The sequence below is a fragment of the Miniopterus natalensis genome, chromosome 11 (assembly GCF_054644295.1).
Source record: "Miniopterus natalensis isolate mMinNat1 chromosome 11, mMinNat1.hap1, whole genome shotgun sequence".
In the NCBI taxonomy this organism is placed as follows: domain Eukaryota; kingdom Metazoa; phylum Chordata; class Mammalia; order Chiroptera; family Miniopteridae; genus Miniopterus; species Miniopterus natalensis.
This window is the reverse complement of record NC_142091.1, coordinates 32082636-32095772: the sequence shown is the minus strand read 5'-3', so window position 1 is coordinate 32095772 and position 13137 is coordinate 32082636. Positions and strand designations below refer to the sequence as shown.

At 42.0% G+C, this 13137-nt stretch overlaps 1 protein-coding gene across 2 annotated transcripts in view; it reads right to left on the bottom strand.

The window, feature by feature from the left end:
* DLG2 (discs large MAGUK scaffold protein 2) overlaps positions 1 to 13137 on the bottom strand; it is a 1615022-nt gene that overhangs the window by 135239 nt on the left and 1466646 nt on the right. For both annotated transcript variants that reach the window (XM_016206846.2, XM_087821627.1), the window contains one exon: positions 7793 to 7907. In XM_016206846.2, coding sequence (XP_016062332.2) covers positions 7793 to 7907 — 115 coding nt within the window. The remainder of the gene's footprint in view (positions 1 to 7792; positions 7908 to 13137) is intronic.

Below are 13137 nucleotides of genomic sequence, written 5' to 3'. Positions count from 1 at the left end.
CAGTTTTGGGCTAAAAGGCCAATCACCTCCTCCGGAGATGTGAGATTTCTGGAAATATGATTACTATGGGGTGTGGAGTAGGGGGCAGAATCTAGGTTGGCAGAGTGACCCTTGAGTGCTTCAAGTGCAGGAAAGATGCCCTATTAATCTTTTTGTCCCTAGAGCACAGTACAGTATGAGGTGGGTGGTTATGACTCAGAAAAGGTTTTCTGGATAAATGAATGAGTGAGTGAATGAATGAGGGCCCACCGTTAATAAAACTGGCATCTGGATTGTAGATTTTGGGATAGAGGGTCAGAGGAAAAAATGTGATGGTCAATGAAAGGGTCCCCCGTGGAACTTTGAACTTCTTCCTGTGGAAATCTAAAAATTAGAAACCTTTTAAAAATCAAGGCCAGCTTATAATTTCAGGGGAAAAAGAAAACATCCTCAGATCTTCAGGGACTCCTCCTCCTTTCTATTTCTGGCTTAAAATTAGCTGCCTGAAGACAAGACCCTTCATTCCACAATTAAGACGCAATTAAAGATGCAAATGCCTGAAAGAGTGAACATAATGCTAATGAGTCTCAAAGTATAAAGGAAGAATCAAAACCCACTCTGCCTTAAGGGAGGCGCCTGCACAGGAGGCAGGCTCTGAGCGCTCTCAGAGGGGTACGGGGACCTCTCCTTTACCTAGTAAGTCCCATCTGGTAGGCTCTTTCATAGACTTAGTTTAACCTAATCCTAAGAATAAGCCTGTGAACTAGATATTATGTTCATTTTACAAATGAGAAACTCAGGCCTTGGCCATTAAAAAGATTTGAAGTCTGGATCAGAAGCCAGTTCTATATGGAGGACATCTCTATAAAGTATAAACCAAACAGGTCTATCGATATGAATTTAACCTGTGCCCCAACAGGATTAGCTTGGTCTTCACCCTATTGCATATATAGTACAATGAACATGGGCTTCAGTGAGAGAAATACTTGGGTAAAGAATATGACTTGGCCACATTGCCCCTTGTGTAGGTGATTTTTAAACATCTTTGGCCTTCTCCAAAGTTCCTCCTCTGTAATGGGGGGATAATAGTCACCTGTGTCCTACACAGCACTGCCGTGTGTTTAAATGAAGCCAGGAGTGATGCACTGGCCCATAAGCCCTGGCCCCTCCACATGGTTCATGCAGGCTACCTGGACATTACAATGCTGTTTCCAGATCTCTTCTGGTTTCTCAAGTCTCCACCTTCTGCCTCATCCTGTCAGACTGTTTCAGATACTTGCTCATGTCTCTCAGTAAGATTTTAAGAGGGGTAAGAAATCCGAATCCAAGAAGTTTTCATTTCTTATTCTGTGGCAATACATGGTATTTCTGAATGAGTAAATGATGATTTTGCTAAATAAGAATATATGAGTGAATGAATGAGAGGCACTGAAAATGCCATTGTCAGTGAGCCCTGTGCCAAGTACTGGGCTAGGGGTGCACAGAGCTGATTGTGCCACGGCCTCTGGGGACAGGTGCTGAGAGCATTTTAGGTCCAAGGTTGAAGAGGAAGAAGATAAAAATCTGACCTATAAGGAAGTCCACAGATTTCATGGCTTTGCCTTAAACTTCCTTGAGAAATCCATAGCCCAGTGAGGTTGGAAGCAGCTTCACAATGAATGAAGTGAAGTCCCTTGACAGGCTCCACTCCACATTCTTACCATCCCCTGGTTACTGACCAGCAGTGCAGCGGGGGCAGGAAGTGGATTGGAAGGATATGCTACTGTTTAAAGAAAAGAAAAGCAAAAGACCAGAGTCTCTTACTTATAAGATGATGTATCTTTCCCCTCCCACCAAAATTAATCAGGTGAGAATATTCATCCTCTAGAATAAAAACCCGTTAGGATGAAGAATCCTGGGTTGGATTTTTTTCAAGACTTCCTTCAATGTAACTTCCAGCCTTATGTCCTTAGACTAAAAGGACTAAGGGTGTTGAGAATGAAACACAGGATAAGCTTCACCCTGGGCCCTACCCCTATCCCAAGCCCTCTCACTAACAGGGAATAAACTGTGTGTGCTTGTCTAAATCTATTATTAAATGAGGTCCCAATTTAAAGAGAGACACAGAGCTCAGCATGCAAATGGAGCAGTCTGAAAGGCCATGTAGGTCCAAACGTGTCCTGGAGATCCCAGTCCTAGTAGGTAGTGCCTGTGTCCTCAGGACATGGCCTGACTCCATGCACTTGGTGGCAGCCCAGATGGTGTTGAACCTTCATAGGACTGAATGCTCAAAGATCTTGACTTATCTATCCCCCCCATCTATATAGCAAAGAGAGTCTAGGAATTAATTCATTCAACAAATATTGATTAAGGAGACATCTTTATGTCAAGCACTATGACATGAGACATTAAGGATAAAATAAAGTTAAGACATGAACTGAGGTTTGCAGGTCCAGTGTTGAATGGTATTTCCATTTCAGGGAGCTTTGTCATAAAACCTTAATAAAGATCAGAGTGATAACTAATTTTATAGATCAGCTTTAAATACCAGTGGTCTTCTGGGCAGATTTCACTGTAAGAAGCCTTTTGGTATGTTGTAAAGATGAAAATAGGAAAATAATTGCAAGGCATATAACACATGTGGTATCAGGAAATGATAGAAAGATATCCTGCACAGAATTTGAATTGCTTACAGGCCTGACTATGAGACTCCTGAGGGAAGGAGGCCTGTGTTGCTTTTTTTTATCTCTGTATCCTCAACATCTGCCTCAGACTGGTACGTGGTTGAATGAAAGCATCCATGTACTAATGAATCAATGCCTGAAAGCCTATGTTAAACAATGGGGCAGGAGGCAGACATTGGTGCATTTGTCATATTATAGCCTTGGAAACAAAAACTGTCTTAGGAAGCAGCAGCTTTGAGTTGCCAGTTTAAAGTAGACTTAGAACCACTGTAAAAAAGAAGTCAGTCCTTCAAATCTAGAGCAGGGGGCTTGCAGGGGGTGCAAAATGCAGAGAGGAAGTGGATGAGACAGGGGTTAGGGGCATTGGTGACATCAATGAACACCTGGAAGGGTGTGTTATAAGCACAGTGACTCTTTCCTGTGTCTCCAGCTAAATTCTTTTCAATAACCGGCTCCCAAGTTGGCTAGAACACCAAGGGTCTGGGGACCCCAGAGATGCTAAGTGTGCTGCAGTGAAGATGAGCCTGTAGTTGCTGTGCCATCTGCCTGGGATGCTCCTTCCTGCTTACTCCTCTACAAGCTGTAGAGAGTGACCCGTTAGTGAGTTATTAGATCAAGCTAATGAGATGTGACTTTCATTTGTTTTTAAAAAGGAGGCAAATAGAATGGAAAGTAACAATGTACCCTGTACATAAAAAGTACTAATACAGTTTAATAAAAATTTTCCTTTAAGCATTATGTGCATATGTATATATATTTACTGGGTGACGATGAAGAAGGCATTTGAGTAAAAAGACTTGAAGGCCTCTGGGTACACTCATGTAAGATCTTGAAGAATCCATTCAGATATCCTAGCATTAATTAGGAAGCAATGAAAATTCCAGGTGTTTCTAGAGCTCACTTTTCGCATCACACTGCACTATGATTGTCTTCCTCTTATCTGTCTCACTCACTAGACATGAATTTTTTGTGGAGCAGGAAACATGACTTTTACTGCTGGGTCCTCAGTGTCCATTGTAGGTCCCAGCACAGATTATACACTCCAAAAAAAAAAAAAGCTTGATGAATGTATAAATAAATCATAGCAACTGCCTTTTAAAACCAAATTCACAACAGAGAGGTTATTCACTTGAACTCTCAAAATCAATACCTTTTATTAACATGTGAACTTGGGCCAGGTTTCTCTTTTACAGTCTCTCCTGTGACCTTTTACTCCCCATTGGAAGACTTACCTGCTTTTCTTTCTTCCCCTTCCCATTCTCCCCATGTCTTAGATGCTTTCCGCTCTCTTTTATCAGGAGAAAGAATCTTTGCTTAGCTATTTGCACTTTTGTGTGATTTTAATCCACTCTTATCTCTGACCTTTCTTAGTAGCCTTTAGATACAAAGGTCCACTCCTATCAGCAGCAGGAAAAACCCTGTCCTCAGTTATAGGGATGTTTTACCAGCTGGTAGGTAAGAAGAAGAGCGCGTATTATAGAGGCAGGGAGACCTCAATCTGCCCATGTGGAGACCTTCGAAGTCCGACAACAGAGTCTGTGTTCCTGTGGCTCAGGACCTCAAGTGCATCTATGTCTGAAGAATTGATAATGTACTTGTGGAGCATTTTGAAAAATATTTTATTCAAATTTTTAACATTTTATTTACTTTTAAGGTTCTACAACTAGATATGCTTCACAATGCAGGAAGTACACAGTACAGATAGCCCATTAAATTGAATATTTCCAAATCATTCTCATAGAACATGCACAGTATTATCATTAGCAACAAGCAGCTCCATGTGTACAGCACCACCAAAGCACTTCAAGCACCTTACACAGAAGATTAGGAGAAGGAAAACAATTATAACTAACTGGAAAAACAGAGAGAGCTGGCTCCAGTTTAAAACCCTGCCAGGCTCAGATAAGGTAGTTCCCACCCCCTCCCTTCAACTTTTAGGCAAACAAATTGCTATCACCTGGGAGGATCATTGGTAATGGAACAGTGAGGCCAGTTTCTGCATGATCCTGAGAAGATGCATCCTCCTGGGCACAGCCAGGGCAGGGAGAGGGGTGGGACAGTGTGTGAGGGGGGAGAGGGAGAGGGAGAGAGAGAGGGAGAGGGGGAGGGGGAGGAGGAGGGAGAGGGGGAGAGAGAGGGGGATGGGGGAGGGGAGGGGGAGGAGGAGGGGGAGGGGGAGGGGGGAGGGGGGACAGGGGGACAGGGAGGGAGAGGGAGGACAACTACAATGGGAGGATGGTTTATGGTCAAGATAAATATTCTAAGTCAGCAAAATTGTTTATCATTGAACAAAGAAGCTGCTTGTTTTCTGGTTTAGGTTTTGCTTCATAGAAAGATATGAATAATACTAAAGGAATCCCATATGTCCTGCAGCAGTTTATCCTCTGAAAAACCGCAAACAGGTTTACGTTTGAATTTCTCTTCTCCGCTAGCCTAGTCCTTCATCTGAGGGTCAGGTGCAGTGCTGACAGAAGCAGACTGGGAATCACAACTGAGGTGCGTTCAGCAGCTGACTCCACAAAAGCTGAGCCCCTGGGAGGTGCAGTGGTGTGGGAGAGGGGGTGGAGATCTGACTCTGCCACCAAATAGCTGTGGGGTCCTGGCCAAACCTCTTCCTTCCTGGTCCCCAGTTTCCTCTTCTGTAAATTAAACATTAGACCTGGTGATAGCTAAGGGTCCTCCCAGCTCTCGAGTTACATAAAGCTAAAGAGAATAACACTAAATACTACTAAAGAGAATAATACTCCAGTTTGTCATTCTCAGATCAAAGGGACGTGCTCGTTTTCTGATAGTTACATAATCAGAGAAACTCTGCTACTCATTTATTTTGAGAGAGCAACTAGTTGCTTTTATAAAATAAGCATAGCCACCTGGCACTAGTCCTAGTCAAGCACTCTAGATAAAGCAAGCATCTCCATGAAAATCCTATAGCCAAAACTGGTGTAAAAAAACCCAACCCAAACAACAAACTTATAAACTTACCAAATTATTTTTAGTAAGGATTCCCCATAGGCCTTGCTATTCATTTTATTTTATTGCCTTTTGTGGGGTGGGCAGGGGTGGGAGGGTTCTGTATTTTTACATCACATAAGAACGAGGCCAGGGGATGCTCTAAGTTCTTTCCCTCTGATTTTCACTCTATGCATGGCCCGTATCTCTTCTAATTCTATGCCTCTAGGAGTCATTTAGATGCTGCAGTCAGCCCTCTACATACAAAATATGTCTTAATAATCGAACACTGGAAACGAAATACCATTTTTGTATATTATAGAGAAATCATTTGGAGAATTTCCCATGAAGTATTCACTAGTTTTGACCCTCATTTTAAAGCAGTTTCTCCTTTCAGTACAACTTCCAACTGTTAGAATGTTAACAAGATAACATTCTTTGTTACCTGAAGCCTTCAAATCTTCTGTATGTTATAGTTTTAATTAGCATATTAGAGAATAAAGATTTGATTCTGATTAATACTATTCTTCCAAATATGTCTATTAGTTTTATGTAATATCGTATCATGTCATTTAATTTTCCTTACCTACAGTTTAATTAAAAGGGCTAAACTATGATCAATATATTTTCAGCAAACTTTTTCTAGTATATTAACATTTTGTGCATTCCATTTTTTAACAAGATAACCACACTACAGTAATTTTCCCTTCCAGTTTTATTCTATATAATCATTTTGTTTCCATTACCTGATTTATCTCTATCCTATTAACCTAAATGACTTTTCCAAGTTGTTAGCCAAGACTAAAACATTTCAAAATTTAAGAATATTTGGTACGACAAAGACCAGCAATAAAACATAGGTGAGGAGAACAGAAACAGTCACTTTCCATCATATTTGTGATGTCACTAAAAGACACATTCTGGGGTGCTTCTCCATAGTTCCTTCCACAGCTTACACAGAAGCATACCCAAATCTTCCAAAACGCAGTTGGACAAATGTGGAACATTAATATTCTGACTTTTTAAAGTTTAAAATCTCAGGGCTTCTGAGGTACTGGAACTGCCTGGAATAAGAAGGGACGCTACACCTGCCAGAGCGGCCAGCAAATCAAGGCCCCCGAGAACCTGCCGCCTTCCAGAAGCCTGCTCCCTTCTTGGCCCTGCTGTGCCTACCTAGTACACACAAGGGATAACTTTACAGCCAGAGTGGAATCAACAGGACTGGTCAATTCAAGTACATGATTTAGCATCTGTAACACACACCCCATGCCAGGAAAAGACAGTAACATTTCAGGTGAGGAGAATATGAGCTTAGGTGGGAGCCACATAAGATTCTTGGGCAGACTGGCAAGAGAGGAGTCCAGTGAGGAGGGACACGGGTCCTCCATTGGGACGTGGATTCATCTGGACCATTAACTGGACACCACTTTCCCCCTTTGAGTGTTTATACATACATTATTTTTAAAAATACAGTCAGTACTGGTGAAGTATATTTTGGAAGGAACATAGGAGGCTTGTGCTAAGAAGAAGCACATGTTATAGTTGAGTGAGGGTGGATCTCACTCAAGAGTTGACTATGAGGCTGAAAGACTAGAAGGCATCTCAAGTTCTATCAATCTTTTTTTTTTTCTGGTAAATTACTGAGTTTTGTCAGGCAAGGAACAAGTAACTTTTGTGGTCTGAGAAATGATTGGTAATAAGATGCCACTGAAGAAAGTCTTTCCATCAAAATTCGTTTAGGGAAAAACACATAACTATATAAAAGACTATATCTGATGGCAAATCAATATGCCAAGGTTAATGCAGTAGATCCCACGCAGGAATACTGACTTCCCATTACTGATGGTGAGCAAATGTCCCGAGCCTTGGTCTACATATTCAATTTAAAATTTATCAAAATTAAAAATGTTTTTTTTTTCTCTCATTAATTTTATTGCAACTGTGCTAAGAACTTTACCCTGGGTCATAACATGGTCAAAAAATAATCTGTTAAAATAAGGGGCCTTTAACTAATTTAACATAATAGCATTTCAAAACTTTCTTCAGAAGTGATTAAACTTAATGTGTTCCAGCGGTGCATTGATGAGCATGGATGGGTTGACGAGAACACATGCTCCACCGCTACCGGCTGTTGCCTTTGTCTCCTCAAGCTGGATGGCTCACAAAGTACCGATCACAGTAAGAAAAGCTCCATTGCCTACCTGACGTAGAGGGAGCGTTTCTGGTTAGTTCGCAGGGACCCGGACCCGGAGCTCATGCTGTGGTTCATCATCTGCTCTCGTAGGTCATGGATTTTGGCCTCAAATCGAGCGTAATCTGGGAATGGAAACAAAGGCGGCAAATTTGGTTCTGTGCCTCCAGAGAGTTAGAAACGCTGCCCACCTGAGGCAGCCCCTTGCCCCCAGTGTTGATTCCTTTGCCGAGCAACAGGGTGGTATTAATGACTTGCAGACATTCACAGGAGGAAAAGAGCAAATCGGTTATTTCCCAAAACATAGCTAGAAAATGTCCTGCCATCTTGGTCTGTGACAAGTCCATGGGGAGGAGCAGGGAGTGGGGACAGTGGCAACACAAGGCGTCCTTGTGGTGATGGAAATGTTCCCTGCCTGTTGTCTGTGGCAGTGGATACAGGTACCTGCACGTGCGATCAAACGACAGAGAACTAACCACACACGCACATGAGTACAAGTAAAACTGGAAAAATCGAAGTCAGTTTGATGAGTTGTGTCAATATCAATATTCTGGCTGTGATAACGTGCTATAGTTTTACTGCAATGTTATCACTGGGGAAACTGAGTAAACGGTACATGGGATCTCCCTGTAGTATTTTTTACAATTGCATGTGGATCCATAATTATCTCAAAATAAAAAGCTTAATTTAGAAAAGAGAAGGCAAAAAGAAAAGTCCATGAAATTACTAATGTTATGGAGGTTTTGGTGAGTCTCCAGTTACCCTCAGCTGGATGGACCAGAGAATCAAGTGTTTGGTGATGACTGGTGTAAAAAACATCATTAAATTTTGATAAGTTTTTTTTTCCTGGGGGACTGCTAGGAGTTGTTCACTTGGGGACGTACCTCAGTTCTGTCCTATAAGTTTAATATAAAAAGTCCACATGTGAAAGTTCATAAATTCTAAGACACACAATATATTTAAATCAGCTTCTCAGGACACTGGGGTTGGAAATTGGGGTAGAGAACAGCCTCATATTAAATATATTTTAGAAACATTCAAGCTTGAAAAAATATATGGGTCTAAAAATTTAAGAAAATATAAGTGTTATATTATATCTTCATAGGAAAAACATTTTTTCAGGTATACTGTAGTCAAGTCTCCTTACACCTGTATAATTTTATTAACCAATGTCACCCAATAAATTCAATTAAAACATTAAAAAATGAAATGAAAGAAAAAAGAAGATTATTTTTGCCAGATGTCAATCCAGTAAAAATAAAGAACAAAGGTTTTAAGGCACTTTTAACACAATCAGCATATAAAAAAGAAATAGCATTTGAAGTTTTGATATTCCTGATCACAACTTGTTCTATCATCTCTTTGACACAATAGTGTTTTGCTTTAGGAAAATCTAGTAGCTGAAAGGCTCAATTTACCCTCAAGATAAGTGCGAAAATGTTAATTCAAGTTATAAATGATTCATTTAATTACAAAGAAACTCATCTGAAGAATTTTAACAGAAGTTCTCAGTACATTTCAAAAAACAATGACTTTCAATTTATTCATAACTTTTTATAAAAAAAGAATTTACTGAATATAATTAAAGATTATCTACTTACAGTGTATTTGAATTCATTATAAATAAAAAGCTCCACAAAATTAAATTGAAACTCAATTGACTAAATACCTATTGATTGGTTATCATGGGATGGGATTTCATAAAAGAAAGTATTTGACCTTGGTTTTCAATGATAGCCAACAGTGACCTCTGAATGTGAAGTATTTTTAAAGTTTAGTACTATAAAGATAAAACCATAATGGTTGACAGGGAAGTTTTAGTGCTTAAGTAAAGTCTGTTGTTATCTAGATTTATAAAGCTTCCTGTTTCAAACTTAGCTTTGAATAATTAAATTCTAACTGACTGAGTAAGCAAAGCACATATTGAAACTAAAATCTATTGGCCATAATTTAAGATATTTACTTCATTCCATTTTAGCAGAGAGAGGAAACATTTATAACCATCAATACGATGCTGTATACAGATTTAAGTCATTTTGTGCAAGTCATATTTTCTTGCTATCCCAGAGTCAATATTGCTGGCCAGATGGTGGAGGCTGTGCTCAGTGCCTCATGGGCATTATTTCATTTTATTTAAGTTACAAAATAAAGTTCATGGATGTTGTGAAATATGAACTATATAGAAAAAGAAAGAATAAAAATTGAGAGGTTCTCTTGTCTCTTCTCCCTTTCCCCACCTTCTTTCTTCTCTCACTGCTGTCCCTCCCTGTCGCTTATCCTGGAGGTACATACCTGGTTGTGTGATGGACATCCACAGATATTTCTCACATCATTTGAATAAATATACATAAATGTACCCACATACATATGAGATCCTAACTTGAATCTTTCCCTACCTTCAACTAAATATATAAATACCATGCTTCTTAATACCTTTCATCACATTCCATAGTTTAGACTGTAATTTATTTAACAATTCCTACGTAGGTAGATATTTTTGCTGTTGTGAGCATGGATCTCAGTGCACACATTTATGGCAGGTTAGCAGAGCACTGTAGTGCAGTGGTCAGAGCTTTGCACAACTAACAGCGCCCATTAGCATTTCTCAGAGAAGATAATCTGGCCTGGGACACAGAGGGGTACTCTTTTCTTCTGATCCATGCTCCACACTGCCACTTGATAAATACCACACATCGCCCCCTCCCCTGAACCACATCTCCCATCTGTTCCCAGGCCTCCCCCCTTTGCAACTTTGATGGCGGCACTACCTGCTAAAAGCCTGAAGGGCCAGCTCCAACTGTCCCTCCTTAAGCATCTCATTCAGTGCCGCCCTCCCGCCCCACTGGGCCACTCTGCTACCCATCCCGCCTAACTGCAGTTATTTGTGCAGTTTCCCATCCCCCCCACTGGACTGAGCTGAGGGCAGAAGCCACTTGTCCCTTTCCTTGAATTCCCTGACCCCAACACAGTGTCCGGTATGCAAGAGGCATTCATAATAGGTGCTCGAGAAACATTTTCTGAATGAATAGCTAAGTCATGAATGAGGAAGTGAGCAGAACCATTCAACGAATTCAGTTATAAAATGCCTGAAGGTGCTGGAATTGCCTATTTTTTTTTCTTTTCCGACACCGGAAAGTTTATTGTGAAAAGCCATGGTTGGGAGGGGGAGGCTGGGGTGGACAGGCCCAGGGCCCGCCTGGGGGGATTCAGCTGGGCATCAGGCATTCCTCCATGCGCATTTAAACCCCCAGGGGCGGTGCTGTGACTGGCAGGGAGGAGGGCCGAGGGGCGCCCTCGGCACTGCTGGGCCCCTTGGTCCAAGGGGCTTCCATGTCAGGCGCGATGCCAGAGGTCGGAAAGCCGGTGGCCGTGCCTGCGCACAGGCCCGCCAGGGACTTCTGGAAGAGTGTGAAGCTGGGCCCGACCCCGCTACGGGGTCCTTAGCCCTTGAGGGAGCTCAGGATCTCTGGGTGCTTGGCGTTCTCCGGGTGCCCCCCCGGGTGCAGGGGAAGCAGGGCGCCAGGCGCAGGGCCCGAGGCGCCGCCGCAGATGCTCGCCTGGGCGAGGCCACATTCCCGGTGGGCAGCGCCTTCCCGCAGGGCGCCCACGCCCCGGGCTCCGCACAGGCGCCCCAGGGCCGGAGGGGCGCAGGGGGTCCCCTGCTGAGCGCGGCCCGGGGGTGCCAGAGAAGAGACCGGAGCCCTAGGAGCTGAAATTGCCCATTTTTAATGGGAAGGGTTGTTTTTTCTGTTAGGAAAGACAACATGCTCCTCCTCTCGCACTTCTTTTTCCAAGGCTATTCTAATCTCAAGGCTTTATTCCTGTCTAGTCACTGCCACTCCCAAGTCCTGCTGTGATTTTTACTGTTCTCTGGGCAGTCTCTGTGCCCTCCCCACCTCAGCTGTGTCATACATTGCAAACATCTCTCTGTTACTTAATCTATACACGATCAGCACTTCGTAAGGCTCTTCTAGCTGCCACATTTTATATATCACACCAGGATACTTGCTCTAATAATAAACTGTGGTCTCCTTACTGTATGGCTCTTTAGATCTCCAAAAATTTTTCTGCCATGCTTTTGAAATGTTGGTTCTAAGTCATATTTGACAGTGCACACACTCCCCACTATGGATGGGGAAGTATCGCACTGTACTGTATCTTATTGCATTTGCATTAATTGGAATATATTCTACTCTCAACTTTTCCACTTTGAAAATCCTGTTTATCACAAATCCTGTGTTCAGAAGTGCTTACCACCCTCTTTGACCCTTTTTGAAAAATAAAACTTAAGCACAAGTAATTTCATCAGAGCAAAAAAATAAGATCTGGGTTTACAAATATAAATGTTGTGTGTTTATGTGCGTGTGTGTTTGTGTAAGACAGTAAGAGACAGAGACAGAGAGAGGGGCTGTCTCTAGCTTCTCAGGAATAAAATCAAGTTTATAGTTATAAATGCTGAAGAAATAAATAAGAAAGCAGATACATAAACTGTGTAGTATGTCCTCTTTATGTTTTATAACAGTAATGAAAATAGCATCTTTAAACAAGTTAAAGCAAAATCTAATACTACCATGTTCATTCAGCCTTAATCCCTTCTCCTTTCCCCAAATGTTCTTTCCTTTTAAACACTTTTCAATCAAATTGCTAATGTTACCAGAGAATTACACTTCCGAGTCACTTGTGGGTGTGAGGTGGAGGTTCTTGGGCTGCTGCTGAAAGAAGCATTTTCAGAAGCCCGCACAGGAGGATGGTATGTGGAAGATTTTATTGGCATGGAGTTACATTTCTCTGGTTCCAATGTCCCATTTCCTCCAAGCCAGTCCTGAAAGAGTGGCAGCTGGGAATTCAGCAAAGCCAGAAACAAGGCCAGTGTCCTGAGTTTCCATTCCGTGTTGCAGCTGGGTGTGGTTTAGCATTCAGGCCAGATTAAAGTCTATTAGTCCATGTGTGGAGCCCAACGTGGCCATGCGCCATGTGCGCACAGGGGAGCATGCCCCTGTAACCGAGGTCGCAGGAGCCAGGCCTCCTGGAGCCAAGAAAGTGTGGATCCTTTCTCTAGAAGTTTACATATTCAGGTTTCTCATGCTTGCAGTGGCCATGCCCATTCTGTTTTCAAGTGTGACTGACGGGCAAGCAGGTAAGCACCTTCCCACATCACTCAGATCTTACTGGGCATGCCACTGAACAGCCTTTGTCCAATCCCTTTCCCCCATCAATGAGCAAAGAATAGACTTGAAAAGTGTTAAGTGCAGCTTTTTTGCAAAGCTGTATCAATGGCATGCCTATATTATTTGGTCTCCCCCCTTTCACTCCCTTCCTGTTAAATAACAACCAGATTATTACAACGGTATTACT